Source organism: Corvus brachyrhynchos, unplaced genomic scaffold (assembly GCF_000691975.1).
Source record: "Corvus brachyrhynchos isolate BGI_N302 unplaced genomic scaffold, ASM69197v1 scaffold83, whole genome shotgun sequence".
NCBI lineage: Eukaryota > Metazoa > Chordata > Aves > Passeriformes > Corvidae > Corvus > Corvus brachyrhynchos.
Window position 1 is genome coordinate 6430348 of NW_008238464.1, and position 17635 is coordinate 6447982.

Here is a 17635-nt window from a genome sequence, read left to right on the forward strand (position 1 = left end):
CCTCTTTGAGCAGCTCTGGGTACATTAAACTCAACAAAAGGCTCTGGGTCAAGGGATTGGCACTGCATTGGGACCAGGGCTGGCTGCAATGGCCAAGTGCCAGGGCACTGTGGCAGAGATGGGCGCTGATGGGCAGCCCTGCAGGGGCAGGTGAGGAAAGGGGGCACTGGATGAATCCTGATGGACTATAAAGCAACAGGGAGCTTAGACCAGCCCTCCTGTGGGGCCATGAAAAGTTGCCCACTGGTCAGTAACAAGTGTCCTGACAAATTACTGCAGTGTCCAGGAGTCCATAGAACAGCAATTATTCCATCCTACCTTGATAAACCACTTCAGACAGGCAGCGCTCATTTTCACTCATGCACAAACTTTCCAAGAGAATCACAGATTTGTCACAGCTGCACATGGAGGCTGCCCATGGCTCAGCCATGCCGAGCATCCAGCAATTCACCAGGTTCCAGGTCAGCCTGTTTGCAAGGTGGTGGAAAATCCCCAGGTTCCCAATGGGAAACTTCTACACTCAGAACACTTGCTCTTAAGAAGGTGCTGCTCTTGACGGCCCTTCTCTCTCCATGGTCTCTGCTGCTGCAGAATAGAGGAGGGACAGGGGACAAGTCCATGAAGGTGACACGGCTTGGGAGCAGGCTGTCCATATACACAGCATGCAGCACGTGGCCCAGTGTCCCCTCTGGCCCCCTCATGCTGCCACTTGGATCTCACCAAAGACATAATTAATATTTTTGCATGTGTTCCCAGGTCTGGGTTTTGGAAGAGGGGAGGGCAGCTCAACAGGGGGTTTCTGTGATATGAAACAGGGGAGACCTATTGCATGCTCAGGGACAAGGGGTAATGGCCTTAAGCTGAAGGAGAGCAGGTATAGATCAGATACTAGGAAGAAATTATTTGCTGTGAAGGTGATGAGACGATGAAACTGATTGCCCAGAGAAGCTGTGGGTGCCCCATCCCTGGAAGTGTTCAAGGCCGGGTTGCATGGAGCTCTGAGCAAGTTGGCCTAGTGGAAAGTGTCCCTGTCCATGGCAGGGTGGGGGATGGAACCAGGTAATCTTTAAGGTCCCTTCCCACCCAAACCATTCTGTGATTTTGATTCTGGCTTGACTGCGTTGAGCTCTGTCCCAGTATCAGTACTGGCCCCTCAGGAACACTGCTCCATACTGGTTGCAGTTGGATGTCCACGTGCTGGGTGCTGCACTGTGGTCCCAGCTGTCATCCAGCTGCCATCCATCGCCCCAGCCCTTCTCAAGCCAGTGCACAGCTCCCCACCTGGCTGCTGTGCCACCAGCTCTGCTGATGTCAAACTGGCTGATGTGGAATTGGAAAGCCTCCATGTTTGCTCACCAGTCCAGTTGTCTCACAGACTGGTGGATGTGGTGCACCCTTAGTAAATCCCAACCACCTTCTTGTCTTCCATCTGCTTGCTAATAGCTTCCAAAAGTAGTTGCATACTTAACAAGTAATTACTTATTTTCTAACTGTCCCCCTGCAATACCCTATGTTCCAACACATGGCTACACATTGTAGTGGGATAACTATATCTACTACTTTCAGGTTAATTGGAAAAAAAGAAAAAAAAAGAAAACCAGAGAGAAACAAGTTCTCCTTTGCTTTATCTGTTCAGATAGCAGCTATCACGCAGAGTCTATCGCAAACCCTACAGGCACTTGGCAAAATGCGTAACTATGCCGACCCACTAAGGCAGTCAGGAGAAAGGAGAAGGGCATTTGATAGGAACAAACTTTCCCTTGCCAGCATTATCAACACCCTTTATAAAGAATTGTATCTGCAGCAGGTTGATAGTGGTGAGCAGGGGCTTTCATTGGCACAGGAAGCAATCTCGGTGACCTTCAGTGGAAAAGAAGGTATAAAACCCAAAGTCTTTTTCTTGGTCAACTGTCTGGGCACCAGCTGAATTTCTTAGTTTCCAAGCAGGACACATTTTTGGGAGCTTTTTTAAGAAAATGGCAACTTTAAATGAAAAGAAGACCTGCAGTGAACGGATGGCAGATTTCCGGCGTTTTGTCTGGAATCCAGAAACAAAGCTCTTCATGGGAAGGTCCTTAATTAACTGGGGTAGGTTTTCATGTGCAAGATTCTTCTCTTCCTTCTGGCATATTTAAAAACTGGGGGGGGAGGTGTCATCCTAATGAGTGGGACACAATGTAGATATGTTGAAGACAGCAGTTCTCATACGTGTTTCTAAACCACTTTTTGGGTGGCCCTATGAGCTGGATCAAGTAGATCAAAACATTGATCCATGTAGTTCCTGCAAATGTATGACTTCAAAGTGGTTTTGAACCAAGCACTTCAAAATGAGAAAAATTAACATGTTAACAGGTACCTTACTAATAGCTAGGGGTGATGGTTACAGTGTGGTTTTCACATTGCTAATTAAAAGGGGGTTCAGGTTCATGGAGAAATTTGCTTACTTGGTGAGTTTGTCCAATTCTTTGGAAAGAAGTTTTGTTTTTCTGAAATTCACTTCTGAATTATTGTCTGCTCAGTAGATCTTGTTTCTTATCACTGTATGCTAGCATGTATTTCATACTAGCAGGTATTTCATACCAGCATCTATTTTATACTCGCAAGTATTCCAGCTGAGCCTCCCTTCCTATAGCCAAACTTGTGTCTACAATGATGATCTGTATCATGATCTACATTCTGGGAAGGGAAGCCTGGACCATTGTAAGGAAGATCCATACTGTTCCCACAGACTGTAAGAGTAGCTGCAAGTTCCCAGGTGATTTTTTTCTGTCACAAAGCCTGTGTGTGTAGCTTATTGGCTACTCCTAAAACCAGAATTTTACAGACAATGCAACTGAAATGTGAGCTTTCCAGTTGGTAGAGAAGAAGGTGTTACAAGGCACCTATGATTAAAAGGACAGGTTTCTAATAGCACCCCCCCCAAAACAACCACTGGCTGCTTGTACAGCACCAGCCATGTGTAAGACACTTTACGCACATACAGACAGAAACACAACATTACTCTCACATTATCTCACAGCAGAATAAAGTAGCAAGATGGCACATTTTGCTGTTGGTGATTTCAGCTGTATAAGGCAGTGCAGTGATATGGGTCTAAACCCAACACACATTAAGTACTGACATCTGTCATCCAAATAACAGAAGGAGAAACTTGGGTTTGTCAAAGAAATACCTCATCATCTGTGTCGCTTTGTCCATGTGTAGTAAGTAGATAAATGGTCTTAATATGTGGAATTACCTCAAGATGCCACATAACCTTTAAACTTTAAATAATCTGAGCTCAGCACCAGCTTCTTCAAAAATCCTTGTAGAACTATACAATTTTTTTGCTAGAAGAATATTCCTTTGAGTGTAGAGAAAATATTCCAAAGCACCTATACAGGTAAAACTTCCCTGGGGACAAGGGTGCAAAGGAGACGGCTGCTGCTGCTGGGATCATCCTGGCTGCAGAAAGAGCACTGCAGGGCCTTGCTCAAAACATGAAATTCTGCCCTTATTCTTTTTCACAGTGTGGATCAGCCTCTACTACCTGGCTTTCTACGTGGTGATGTCGGGGCTGTTTGCACTCTCCATTTATTCTTTAATGAGGACGATTAATCCATACGAGCCGGATTACCAAGACCAGCTGAAATCCCCAGGTACTGCCAGCGTCCTGCAGCAGCTGCATAGGACTGGGCTGGGCTGAGAGGCATTTGGGCAGAGCCCAGGGCTTAGGGTGGGCCAACGTGGAATAAATCAGGTTACTTCTGCCCAAACAATCCCTGCAAAGTTTAACCTCTGCCTGAAAACACTTTCAGGCTTTAAAATAAATCTGGCACATTTATTTACATATTGATATATGAATATACTTATATATTAATATATTTATGAATATATAATATGAAAAATTAATATATCTATTCATTTATTTCATCTTGCTATTGGGATGACCAGTGCCTGCCTGTAGCAGGTCACCTTCACTCTGCATAGGCAGGGGTCAGTCCCTGGGGAAGTCCTAGGTTCTGCTCCAACCCCCCAAGCATCACAGACGGCTTTGGGGTGCCCAACAAGATGTAGGGCGATGGGATGAGCAGCCTGGAGTGGGTATTTCCACACTTGCCAGCACCATGGAGAGTCCCTGGGAGAGCAGGAATACCTTGCCCAGCAGGATGTGCTGTGCCAGTGGTCAAGGAAGTAAAAATAAGACAAAGATGCGGGATTAGGAACACAGATCTGTGAGACGTGAGATAGGGGAGATGATCAGACACCATCGGTGCACACTGCTAAAACTTCACACCCCAATGGCTTGTTTTCACAATGGGAGGGGAAAAAATAGCCCTAAAAATTATTCTGTCAGATGCTTTTGTATTTTGAAGTTTCCACTCCCAGTATTCAGCAAGTTTGGTGTTTGTTGGGAAAATAATTCCTGTGACAAACTATATGTGGCTTTTTCAAAAGCTGTTTCTCATGCTGCCTATGATGTTTCTTTAACCTGATGTGACTGTTATTGCTAACAAGTCCTGGGAAATCCAGTGCAATTGCTGGAATGATTTTACAAGCTGTTCTTGTAACAGCATGGATATATGTGAAAAGAAAATAATTCAGCAGCAGCACAGGCTTTAGGGTTTTGGTTGAACAACTCACAGCTGAGGTGGTTTCTGTACATTGTTAAATCCTCCCCAAAAAGCCTGGGTGATCTTCTACATTCACAGTGAGTCTTGATGCAGCATAATTGCTACTGTCAATTTAAATAAACAAATCTGTGCGTGGCACCTCTCCTCTGCTTTGTCTTCCCTTTTCTTCCTCGTGAAGGTGTAACCTTACGACCCGATGTTTATGGGGATAGAGGACTACAAATTTATTACAATGTATCCGACAACAAAACCTGGGAAGGCTTAGTGACAACTCTTCACACTTTTCTGACAGGTAAAAATAAAGTTTCTTGCATGAAAGTGAAAAAAGGTGCTGCCTTATCTCCCATACTAGGTCTGAGCACCTTAAGTCAGTGCGTCCACTTTACATTTGTCCTTCTCGAATCACAGATTTTGAGTGGAAAGTGCATCTTCTGAAAGGGATGAGCAAATCACCTCATGAATCTATAAATCAAACATATGTACACATCTATTAAAATCCAGGCTCTGCTTCAGGGCTTTTACTTTGTTTAATCCTAAACAGACTTAATAAAATAGACCAATAGAAAGTCTGAAGGAAGATGGAGGACAAAAAGTCTTCAAAACTAGTCTCATCTAAATTAATCTAATTAATTTGTGTGTGACTAGAAACATCAAAATGCCACAATATATCTCATAAAGCTGTTGCATGGTGTCATGAGGGAATACAGTCAAAGTAGGTTATGTGCTCCATTTGCCTGTCCATGTCTTAGCACATTTATATTACTATTGAGCCTTAATATTGTAATTCTTCATGTTTCTCATGCACATACTGAGAAAAATTATATTTGAAATTGACTTTATACGGAGCTATCAACACAAACTGCCAGTCTTAATTCAATTTGATCCCTTTTCTTTTGCTTTGCTTGGATATTCTAAAAAAACACAACAAAACTGAACCAAACCCCTAAACAGTTTAAACTTTCCTTGTTCCGTCTAATCCCAACTTCACTTGAAGGACAGTCTCCCAAGATAGAATCTCCAGCCTGATGTTGGGATGTATAATTTGCATATGAAAAGCTTCAGAGGGGATTCTTTCTTTCTTCCTTCACACATCTAGCATATACACCAGCTGCTCAGCATCTGAACATCAACTGCACCAATAACACATACTTCATCCAGGACACCTTTGATGGCCCGAATAAAACAAAACTATCCTGCAAATTTACCTCAGATATGCTTCAAAACTGCTCCGGCATCACAGATCCAACTTTTGGATTTCCAGAAGGAAAACCCTGTTTTATTATAAAAATGAACAGGGTAAGTACAAGTTCAAGGTGCTGAGCAGAAAAATTTAAGAGTAGCTTGAGTCTCCACTGGGGAGTTGCTGTGTCTCTGCTGCCATGGGTTCTAAACTCTGCTTTGTACTGGGAATCAAAAATCATGTGCTTTTCCCTGGCAGACCTCTGGAGTCACCAGGGAAATCCTGAGACTTTTTCATCATCTCTAGGAAAGTAACATAGGGCAGTGATCTCTGAACTGACCCTCTACAGCTTTGGGTTTAGTTTAGTTTAGTTTAGTTTAGTGTCTCTGTAAGGCTCTCATCCCACAGACTAGCACCAGAAGAGTTTCCTCCTGCAATACCACAGCCCTGTGCCTTCCACTGAGGCATCAGGATGTTACAGTAACTAATGCGGTTTCTGAGAGGTGGTATCTTATTTCTCCAGGTGGCAAAGAAAATCTTTAGAAGAACCTATACAACCAAAATTCAAAAATGGCAGATATTTTTCTCAGGGAAAACCACCAACATGTTTTTTGGAGAGGAATAAAGGGAATTTTCAATGCTTTAATTTTTTTCAGGACACAGACAAAGGCATAAGCACTTTGTTTCTGGGTAAAATTCTGAGCCTTCTGATTCAATTTCAGTAGAAAGTGAAGAGCTCGAATTCTCCACCAGTTTCTGACAGACAAAATCATTGCATTTTTTGTTTGGCTTGCACCTTAGGCATTTTCAAGAATCTGTGCAGGCCCTAACTGACAGGGGAACTGTGCCCCTGATTTGGGCAGGTGAAACAGGCTTTTTCCAAAAATGCCTTCTTCAGCAAGACTGAGTGCCAGCCCCAGCAGGGAAAAGACACGTGGATAGTGACCAGGGCACTTCACCTCCTTTCACCTTTGCTGTTACAGGATGCAACCCCACTAGCTCTATAGGATCAAACCAGCCCAAGGGTTTTTCTGCCATAACCAAGGTTTTCTAAGAAGGGTAAGATCAAAAGCATGGAGATTCAGCTTTTCCTTTACTGACACACAATTAACTGCTTTTAAAGACCCCCTGGCTGCCTGGGCATCAGCAAGGGCAAGTGGTATGGGTGGGTAAATGAGCTGGACTCGGAGGAGGTGCAGTGCTACTTGCTCTGGCCAGGCTAGAGACCATCTGCAGTGCCCATCCCAGGTAATGCTGAGTCCTGCTTCCTAAGTATCTAGCCACAACAGTTTTTCATCTACATAAATGAGATTATTTGTTTGACAGAGTCTTACATAAGAACATACTAAGCATCTTTTGAAGCTCAGTTCTCAAATAATTGCTTGCTCAGTTTTATCTCAAAACAATTTCCAAGTTGACCAAATATGTGTTTTCTTTTTCAGATTATCAAGTTTTTCCCTGGCAATGGCACTGCACCAAGGGTGAACTGCACATATGTGGTAAGGGTATGAGGTCTGAGTCCCACATATTTCAAGCACTGCCAGCTCAGAGAGCAAGAAAGTGCAGTGGGGACCAGAAAAAATACACTTGCAACTCTGCAAATCAGATCCCAAATACTTTGAATATTCTCAGTTTCCTTAGCAGACATGCTAAGGAAAAATACTCCAAGTTTGCTTTATTTTAAATAATCTGAAAATGTGTATTTTCATGCAGCAGAGAACATTTGCTGTTTGCTTTCAGCTCCCTGTAGTAACGTCCATGCCTCAGCGCAGCTCCCTCAGGCTCTCAGCAGGTCCAACTCACTGAATTCCCAACTGCTATCAAAGGACACTTGCCTGCTTTTCTTGGCAATAGTAGCAGTGGGAGATTCCCACTTTTATTTGAAAAAGAAGACTGGTGCTAAACAACTTGCTGAACTTGAGCTTGAACACACATTTAGCAGCCCTAAAACGCTTGCCTCGGGCTGGCCGATGGTTTCCTCGCCAACAGAGCTTCTTCCTCTCTCCTTTTACAAACAGGGTGAGGAGTCTCGCCCGCTGGAGGTGGATTACTACCCCATGAACGGCACCTTCAACCTGCATTACTTCCCCTACTACGGGAAAAAGGCTCAGGTGGGTACTTTGTATTTAACTTTTCTTCTTTCTCTTTATGTAAGGTGAAACATGGAGCATCTCTGCAATCCTATGAAAACTGGAGAGGCTATTTTTAAGACTTCATTTTTAAACCGGTAGCATAAAATTAAAGTATTTTCTTCCTATTTTTTTTATTTCTCCTCCTAGCCCAGCTACAGCAATCCTTTGGTAGCTGTGAAATTTCTCAACATTACAAGGAACATAGAACTTAAAATAGTGTGCAAAATCATTGGAGCTGGAATTACCTTTGATAATGTTCATGATCCATATGAAGGAAAAGTGGAATTTAAACTGAAAATAGAAGACTGAGCAGCAACAGAGACATTTCTGAAAAATGTATGAAGAGTAAACTTAACTATTATCACATCCATCTATATTTATTTTCTCACTATGGTTCCCATATAACTTACAGTGCAAAGAGACATTTTCTACTGTAAGATGACCCATACAGCTAAAAATCAAGATCCTACTCTCAATGTGTAAAGATTATCTCAATGTACATAGCTTAATATTTCATGGCTACAGTATGCTGCTGCCTTCATGCAAATATTTGTACAAAACAAGTTTCCCCCAAAGGGTGCAGCTGTGCCTTCAAGGAACAAAAGTATAGACTCAAACCATCATTTTCAATCACTTTTCAAAACGTAACAAATAATTGATGTATGATACTAAAGTTTGGTTATTGAGAAATAACTACATAGCTTGAAAAGGAAATCAATACTCTGAAATACTAGCAAGTAATTCAATTTTTAATCTCTCTTGTATAGGATGTATGAAAGTGCATTAAAATCATCTGTATCCCAATGCATTGGCTTTTTGCCCTAGTCAGCTGAGTCAATTTTTTAGCTGACAAATCGAATGACTGCAAAAGAAGCAAACTTGAAATCTGTCCTCTAGCTTACAGATTTCACTGTACCACTTACCTCTATGTATATAACCTAATAAAAATGACTGGCAAGACTGTAACACCCAGTTACACCCAGGAAACTGTTACTTTAACTAGAGGTTGTAATTTGCTGGGGCTTTTGTTTGTTTGGCATTTTGCTGTTGTTTTGTGTTTGTTGTTTTTGTGATGGTTTTGTTTTATCCAGTAAAATAACCCTGTATTGCAATGATGAGTTTTGGGTTACTTGGAGTAATCTGGAAGATGCTGAAATAACACCAAATCTTTAAGTGAATCTAAAATTTGAGAAGTCTGACTATCACATATGATACAAAGAGACAGGATTGTTGTGTCTGTATAGTATATGTTACCTGAAGTCCAGCATGCTCCAGTGAGAGAATAAACACTGCACACAAAAATAAAAGATCTTCAAGAGCAGAAATCATTTTACACCTTCACTGTCTGGACATTTCAGAAAGCAAGAAGATGTAACAGATCATCTCCTGTATTACAGTGACATTCAGCCAGCCAGCTTGTAGACAGAATCCAGTTGGAGAGGAGTATTTCCTCTTTAAAACCACCGATGATATTTGAGCCTTTCTTAGAAAAACTCTGCATTACAAAACCAGTAAGAAAATGCTTCATCATATAAAAACTTTTTTCCCCTGGCCTTTCCTATTTCAATTTTTACAGTGGGGCTTTGCCTTTCTTCTAAGAAACAATGAAAATCAAATCAATTTTATATCCTTTTTGGAACACAGGTTTCCCCTTGTGCATCTTTCCAAAATAACACGGAAAACAATAAAATACTTTTGCTAACAAAATAGTAACTCATGCTCAAGGTTAGTTCTATGTGGTCTATAAGCAGAATATTTAAGTATTGCCAAGAAAACCAAGAACTCTTCCCTTGGTGCTCTAACACAGGCAGACTCTCTTGACTGTATTTAGTATTTACAGCTTGCACTGAGCTGGGCAAAGCAGTGGCACAAGCTCACATTCCAGTCAGCCCTACAACCACAGCACAGGAATACGCTGAACAAATTCCCCATGGATTGTGGGCCTGCAAAGCTACAGCTTCAGAGCAACAGCCTAGAGCAGCCTCACGGGAAGACTGTGATGGGATAAATAGGGAAAGGAAAAACGGAAGCATCCCTATGTTGACCAAACGATGATGCATTCTAACATCAAAAAAAAAAGACCCACCAGATCTGGTCCTCTATGTACAAAGACTGTCATCCTGAAGTTAAATGCTTCTTGAACTTTTAGCCATCTGAGATTATTCCCTTTCTTTACAGAAATCAAAAATAATAACAACAAAGAGCAAGGTTTGTGGCTACTGTAGCTCAAGTACAAAAGTGTAGTTAATATCAGCTTGGCAAGTGTATTAATCTGTGTGCAGTTAGTATGAGCTTGCCCAAAGCCCAAATGCAAGCACACTTAAATAGCAGAATGCCCATCATGCAAATACTTTGTAATACCAATTACTGCATGACACAGCCCAGTACTACATATAAGCATGTTATCTAGTGAGCACAGCTGCACTTTGGAGACATAAAAATGGCAGAAGTTACAAGATACAGACCAAAATAAGCACATGGGAAGGAAGACAGGCAGGGCATCGTGCCCAAGGCACAAGAAGCATGACTGGCAAAAGCTAAACAAGATAAAAAGCAGCTGAACCCAGGGGAAGGAGGGCAAGAAGCAGAAAACACTCGCAACGAAAGGAAAGAAATGAAGACAGGCATTTCCTCTGTCAGCTCTCCAGCCTCATCACCTTCACCCTGGAGACTGAGAGGACCTCAGCCACCAGTGCCAGCTGTACATCAGGAGCTGCAAGTTACTGTGTAGTCACAGTTAATTTAGTGTTAGAGACTAACAAGCATTACAGACTACCAGTTGTGTACACATAGCAATAATAATTATTACTATGCAGGAGCTAACATTAGCACAAAGTGTGTCAAGGAATGAATTCAACAGCTTTGTTTTCAAACTTGAAACCAGACACATTTATCAGTCTTTTAACCACTTTCACTGCAAGAGTCCAATTCCTTGAGAGAGATACACATGCATTCAAGAACGTATATAGATATATACATATGTATATCTAGATACAATCATATACACTGATTATACATAAATTCAGATGCAACATTAGCAGTATTTGATTAGACCAAACAATATAAATGGGGAAAAACCCCGTCAGACTACATGGGAAACTGAAACAGCAGATTTAAGAATTAATTGCAAGCAAATGCAAATTCCTGAGTTTAGTTAGATGCAGATCAGCTAGGATGGGGATGGGTGGTTAGCCCATGCCTCTGGAGCAGTGAAGGGGCCAGGCAGGCAGTATCAGAGACCACACAGCAGCTCTCAGTGCCAGTCTCTCTGCCCTTTTTTCCTACCAGCGGTGCAACAGCAAGGTTAGCCAGGAGAAAAGGCACGAGGAAGGCATAATAGGCCATGAAACTAATACATTAACACCATGAATTTTTATATCAAATAAATTTTAGTTTCCAAACTTATCTGCTAAAGGTGTTAAATAAAACTCTTAGAGCTCAGTGTGAAGAGAACAGAAACACAGCAGTTGCTTTGAGATGCCCTTTCCTCTCCACACATCCTTCTTATGAATATTCATAGCAGTGGTAAATTATTGAAGTGTAAAGTCCTAATGTCTGTTTCTAAAAACCATGAATAAAAATTACTAGAGTGGAGAAAAACACTGAATACAAGCACCTTGATGCTTAAAGGACTTCGTGCTATGGCTATGAGACTACAGCAAGTTCAAAGCCTCCTTTACCTTTCAGAATTGCCAAGTACTAGACATTAATAATTGAGTCTTTGCTTAATGGTCTCATATGATGTCATTGCTATTGCACTTGGGAATTCCTCCCACCATTTCACAGAGCTGTTTTTAATCTCTTACCTGTAATAAAAGTCAAGCAGAGATTGATTCTGCAACAAATAAAGCTGTCTAACCATGTGCTACTTTCAGTAATTGGATGTAAAGTAACAGCTACATCAATAATGCTTGCAGAAAGTATTTTCTGCTGTGCACCTAAGCTCCCTTCACAAGTTTCATTTCTTTCAGGCACAAAGGCTTGAGCTCAAACAAGATTATTTCATTTAAATAAATACGTGCATGAAAGAACAGGTGCCCTTTCTTCAATTTAATTTGAAAGACTCTTCTCACTGGGGAGTGAGTTTTCTTTTCTTCCCATTTTTTTTCTTACCAGAGTGATAACAATGGATGCTCTGAACTTCTCACATTTTTAAGAGCAGAAATTGGGCTGAAAATTCCCTTTTTAGGATCCTGCTGCACCTCTGAGAAAGAACTAAATTCCTGAGAGACACTTGGGATAATACCCTTCATTCATTAATGTGTGTATTTACGTGTAGTCCTACTATTACCAGTGTGGGAATGTCATTATTTCAATTAAAATTCTAATAAAATGTTCCAGGGGTTTACTACTATCATCAAGCAGGTAACTCATTTTAATTACTCTGATTCCAAGTTCCAGTTCTTAAATCTTTTGTCACTTTCTCCCAGATATTGATGAGCCTTGTTGAGATGGTATCTTTTTGTGTGACCTGACACAAATCCACTAATTTCTCCCTTCTTCCCCCCTTTTTATTAAAGCCAAAATAAGACTTATAAGTCTCATAGTAATAGATCTTGACCTTAGGAATCAAATAATTGGGGGGAGGGCTTTTTTTCTGAATCTTTCCTGATTTTTTCAACATCCTTTTGAAATGATAACGCTATCAAGTATGTGGCTGCTCACTGCTGGTCGCACTGAATGTATCTGGATGTAACACCATATTCCAATCCATTATTAGTTTTACCTACATATCCAAATTCAGATTAGCTAGTACCTCAAAAAAACAAGTGTAGGAGACATATGCAGTTATAATCTACCTTGACACCCTGGATCATTTTTAGGATCCTACATTTTCAGCACAGTCTTTCCCCCTGTAAGTGTACCTTGAATTTTTTCTTCACACGATGTGGAGTTTAACCATAACATTTTTGGACATGACCTGCTTGCCAAACAATTCACATTAATCTCCCCTCTTCATTGTTTACTTATTTTCTAACCAGTATTACTTTAGAGTATTTTTAGATTTTCTTCTAGGTTATTGAATAAATTGCTAAACAGAAGTACAATCTTACTTGATGCAGCTGTTCAGTCAGTGATAGTGCCACAAAAACGATTCAGCAGTAAATAGTTCATAACCCCTTAACATACAATCTGTTGGCATCATAAAATGTATTTAAAATCAGAATGCAATGAAATCAAAAAGGTTTAAATATGCTGAAGCATAGCCATTGTTTCCTTAATCAGCTAAAAATTTGCAATCTCCTCCCATACTAATTTGGGAAGACCCATTCTGTACTTTGTCATTAACAATTAATCTTCCAGGCTTCTAATTTTCTTTTAGATGTTTTTTTCAAGTTTTTCTAATGCAAACTTCAGGGCTGACCTCAAGCTGTCTAGACCACATTTGGACAGGACTTTCTCACATCTTTGACACTTATTTTTTCACACTTCAAAAACTGGCACTCTAGCATTATTTCAGTCTGTAAGAATTATTTTAAGGTTCACTAAAAATCAGCATCAGCAGTTGCCCAACATTAATTACTGGAGTTCCCTGTTTCAAGAGTATGTGCTTAATGTTCTGCTTTATTTTTAATAAATTCTCTCAAGTTTACATGAATGAAGAACAGGAATCTTGCCTGAAGTGTGCTACCTTGCTGTCTTTTTAACATGCTATAGTGCATATGCTCTGACCGGGTAGGGCTGATGAAACTGCGCTATTTACAGGAATGTACCATGATGTGTACACAGCAACATGATAAAAGATCAAATTTTTCAGCCTAAGTCTGGATTTCAACCTGTTCAAAACATCCAAGAATTTAACAAAAAGGTCATGGCAGAACAAAGAAAGGCATTTGTAATGGTATTACATAGGTGATTTCTGATTAACACCAGCCTCTCTTCTTTATTCTCTTCCACATCAGAACATTCTGCCTTTACCACGTCTAAGCTGTGCATCAATAATCATCATGATTTTCTCCAATTGTTGTTTCACAAAGTGGCATTCATTGAATGTGAGGACAGCAGGGACCCAACTGAGTGAGAGGCAGATGGTGCTAGGTGAGAACCATCATCATGCCAGACAGGAATTTCCAGTGTAACCAAATGCTGGAAGTCAGAAATACCCATGCATTGCTGGTTGTTGCCCTTCTTCATTCTGCTCTCAGCATCAGCTGTATTTCTGCTTATTAGAAACCTCATCTTAAAGGAAGACAGTCTTCACTTCAACCTGCTCATTTAACCACCTTTTCCATCACAGGAGTGTGGTACCTTTTGACATCTTCTGAAGATAAGCTGAGCTTCCATTAATTTTCTGATGAGTCTGACAAGCCAGATGACCCACTTGTTAGTCTGTTCCCAACACTGGCATTTTCTAACATGGTTTTCTTTTCTTTCCCTCTCTCTCATGGGATCCATACGGTAATTCAAGCTGGAAGGCACCTCACGTTGTCTCCCATCCAATCCTGCCCAAAGTATGCTCAGCTGTGAGGTCAGACTCTACATTGCTTAGGGCTTTTCTCCTGTCTGGTCTTGAAAACCCTAATGATCGAGTCAGCACAACCTCTCTGGGCAGCCTGTTCCACAGCTTGACCATCCCAAGTTCTTCCTCATATTTAGCTGGAAACTTTCCCATTTCAGTTTGTGCATGTTGTCTCTCATCCTCTCATCATACACCACTGTGGACTGGCCCCACCTTTGCAATAATCTTCCTGCAGCACTGGAAAGCTGCCATCAGGTCTCTCAAGGCTGCCTCTTCTCCACGCTGAACAAGTCACTCTCCCTCAGCCCCTCCTCATACAGCAAAACTGCCCCAGCCCACTGAGCATTTTGGTAACCAACCAGAATCCATGGAAGCTCAAGGACAAACCAAAGGTCAGGAAAAACCCTGGAAAAATCTTAAATCCTAAATTTAGAAAGTAGTGACACAAAAAGGCTGCTCTCAACGTGCTGGCTCATCTTTGCTTTTCCTGATAAATGAATGACAGTTAAGGCTTTAACAATAAAGTGTGTGTGATAGTAGCTTCATCTTTCTGGAAGCAGACAGGGCTGAGAAGTGGTGAGAAGCTGTTCACTCAATGTAGTTGTAAAGACAAATAGCCTACTACACTTCTCATAAGCAGACAAGAGAAAGGAAATCCCTACAGTAAATAATTATCTATCTGGGAAAAACTGTATATGCTGTCCTTTCTACTGGTGATCATTCCAGCAGAATTACATCATGTTGTTTTTTTTTTTTTTTAAACTTTGGCCTTTCTGTATTAAAGCAGCATCCAATTTTCAGATTTCTCACTAATACAAAGATCTTACAACCTATATATATTAACTGATTAAGGAATGAGGAGATTTGTGACAGTACTACCTTTCATTAAAGATTCATCCTTTCATTCAGTTAAATAAATGGGCATCCATCAAAGGTTAGTACCCCATCAGCTACATTTATTTTTTCTTCTCTACAACAGTTGTCACCTTTCATTGAAGGAAGGTTCAAAAAAAAAAAAAAACCCAAAAGCAAACCAAAGAAGTTTCCAAAGTCATAACCGCTTCTCTTTGGTTAAGACAAATTCCTACAGGAAAAGCAAAACAGATTATCTGTGAAACAGGTCAAGAAATCCTTAACTTGTTACACATGTCAAAATAGACAGTCTTTCAAAGCTCAGTAGCACTTAGAAAGCGCAAAAGATGCACACTGCTCCCACGACTTATCTGCAGGACCATTTCAGAGGCATAAATACACACTTTGCAACTCTTCCTCTTTTCTTCACATCATGAAAAAGTGCTGGCAAAGTAAAGGAATTAAAAGTACATCCCTTTCCTGCTACCTCTTACCCCAAACTGAGCCTTTATACCAATTCTCATTCCCTTTACCATCATTTAAATCTTTCTTAAACCGAATTCCAGTTTCTATCTCCTTACAGTATCTTCTCCCACAGATTTCCTCAACAATTTCCTGTCCACAATTTCATGTTATGTTCTGTTCCTGCTTTTAATCTTCATTTTCCATCTGTACACATGCAACCACTTTTTTCCAAGATTGGAACCGTACAGTTTAAAGTTATCTTTCATTTTCCAGTTCCTTTCATGCTATGTCTGACATTATTAAATATGTATTTCTCTGTCTTTTTTAAAAATAAGTTTCTACTACTACTATTCTTTGTAGTCTTTGACTAGTCTTCTCTTGTTTTCTCATTCTTTCCAACTTACACCTTTTTCTCTTTTTATGCTCTCTTCAAAGACCCCGCTATAATCTGTTTTCTCTTTACTGCTTCCCTCCTCCTACTTCTTCACATCTCCTTTCCTCATCTCATCCTGGCCCCTCATCATTGGTCTCTTTTGTCTTTTTTTTTCTCCTCTTTCACCTGAACACTACAACCAAGTGACTGCCCAAAATCAAGCAACTATTTAACAAGTCTATAGACTTTCTCTCATTATTCATTGCTGCCATTACTAGAAAGCTCTCCCAAAACAAAGGTAACACAGAATCATAGAATTGTTTAGAAGAAAATCTTTAAGATCATCAACCAGAAATATAATAAAAATTTATTTTACCCAAACCACTCCAGTGTTCTAATTATTAATTTCACAGATTTATCAGCAACCAAAAGAAGAGAGAAAAGTAACATCTTAAAAATGTATGTTCTGTCACATTTTCACTCCCACCCTGACCTTATTTTATCTGAGGACTATTCCAGAATAAGAAGCAAAAGAAAACTGTAAGATTCTTTCAGCCTCCCCTCCCTAACATCCCTCTACTCACTCTTTGTAGGTAAATCTTGGATCATACACTGGAGAACGCAAGGGAAAGCTAGAATAATCAAAGTTCCTCTGCAAACTGAGCTGCCATTCAACATCAAAGACAACTTGAGTCAACTGTCTCACCCACAACAAGAACCTTGTGTTTAGCATTAGCACTGTGGAGAATGGCATCTTCAGTGAGAAGCAAAACATTCAATTAGCCTCCTCTCCCCCAGATTTTTTCCCCAGGCGCATAAAGTAATTTGCTTGGTTCACTCATGTTACAAGGTCTGATACAGTTCAAAAACCTTCAGTGTGTATCAGCTGCTCTGTTAATCACCCATATCCCACCTTCCCACAGAAGATCTGTCTATGCATAATCCCTTAAAGAAAAAAACCCATGTAACACACTTCACATTTACCACAGAGTTTAAGTGCATCCAGGCGCCCATATCACAGTCAGCACAGCCATTAATACTTTGCAGGGACTCCCTGGAGTTTGTGGAAGTATCAAATCCTGACTGTGACAGGAGCCTGCAGTGGCTAAGCCAGTTCAGTATGCTCTTGCAGGTGGGAGCAGAGAATGTGATCTAACAAAAAGGTTTAAGGAGGAAGCATATGGAAAATAGATTAAAACCTGTTTTGAAGATATAGGACTATATGACAGAAAGCTAGGACTGAGGAATATGGGATGAAAAGTTAGGACATTAGGCATGGGATTTTAAACAGAAGCTGGATTGGAGTACTAAGATTGACCTGTCATGCTGAGAAACAACATAAATGAACTGAGGCGGCGTGAAAGAAGAGAATATACTGGGTAAGTTATTGCCTTTTGCATCATAAGGTATCAAGAACTCTAAGGGCAAATTACTAAAACAAAGCAAAAAATCTGGGTCCTCTGTAGCACAGATGCAGTATCCCAAGACAGCTAATTCTAGGTCTTGTGCCGAGAAGTGAAATGTTCTAAAATAACCCTAGAATTAGAAAAACCACAGAGC

At 40.6% G+C, this 17635-nt stretch overlaps 1 protein-coding gene across 1 annotated transcript; it reads left to right on the forward strand.

Moving 5' to 3' along the window:
• The first annotated feature begins 1968 nt into the window (after positions 1-1968).
• Positions 1969-14672, forward strand: ATP4B (ATPase H+/K+ transporting beta subunit). The gene is made up of 7 exons (XM_008635856.2): positions 1969-2088; positions 3510-3638; positions 4792-4905; positions 5710-5909; positions 7236-7298; positions 7812-7904; positions 8073-14672. Exons 1-7 carry the CDS (start codon positions 1977-1979, stop codon positions 8232-8234), a joined length of 873 nt encoding a protein of 290 aa, XP_008634078.1. The 5' UTR covers positions 1969-1976; the 3' UTR covers positions 8235-14672.
• The last annotated feature ends 2963 nt before the right edge of the window (positions 14673-17635 follow it).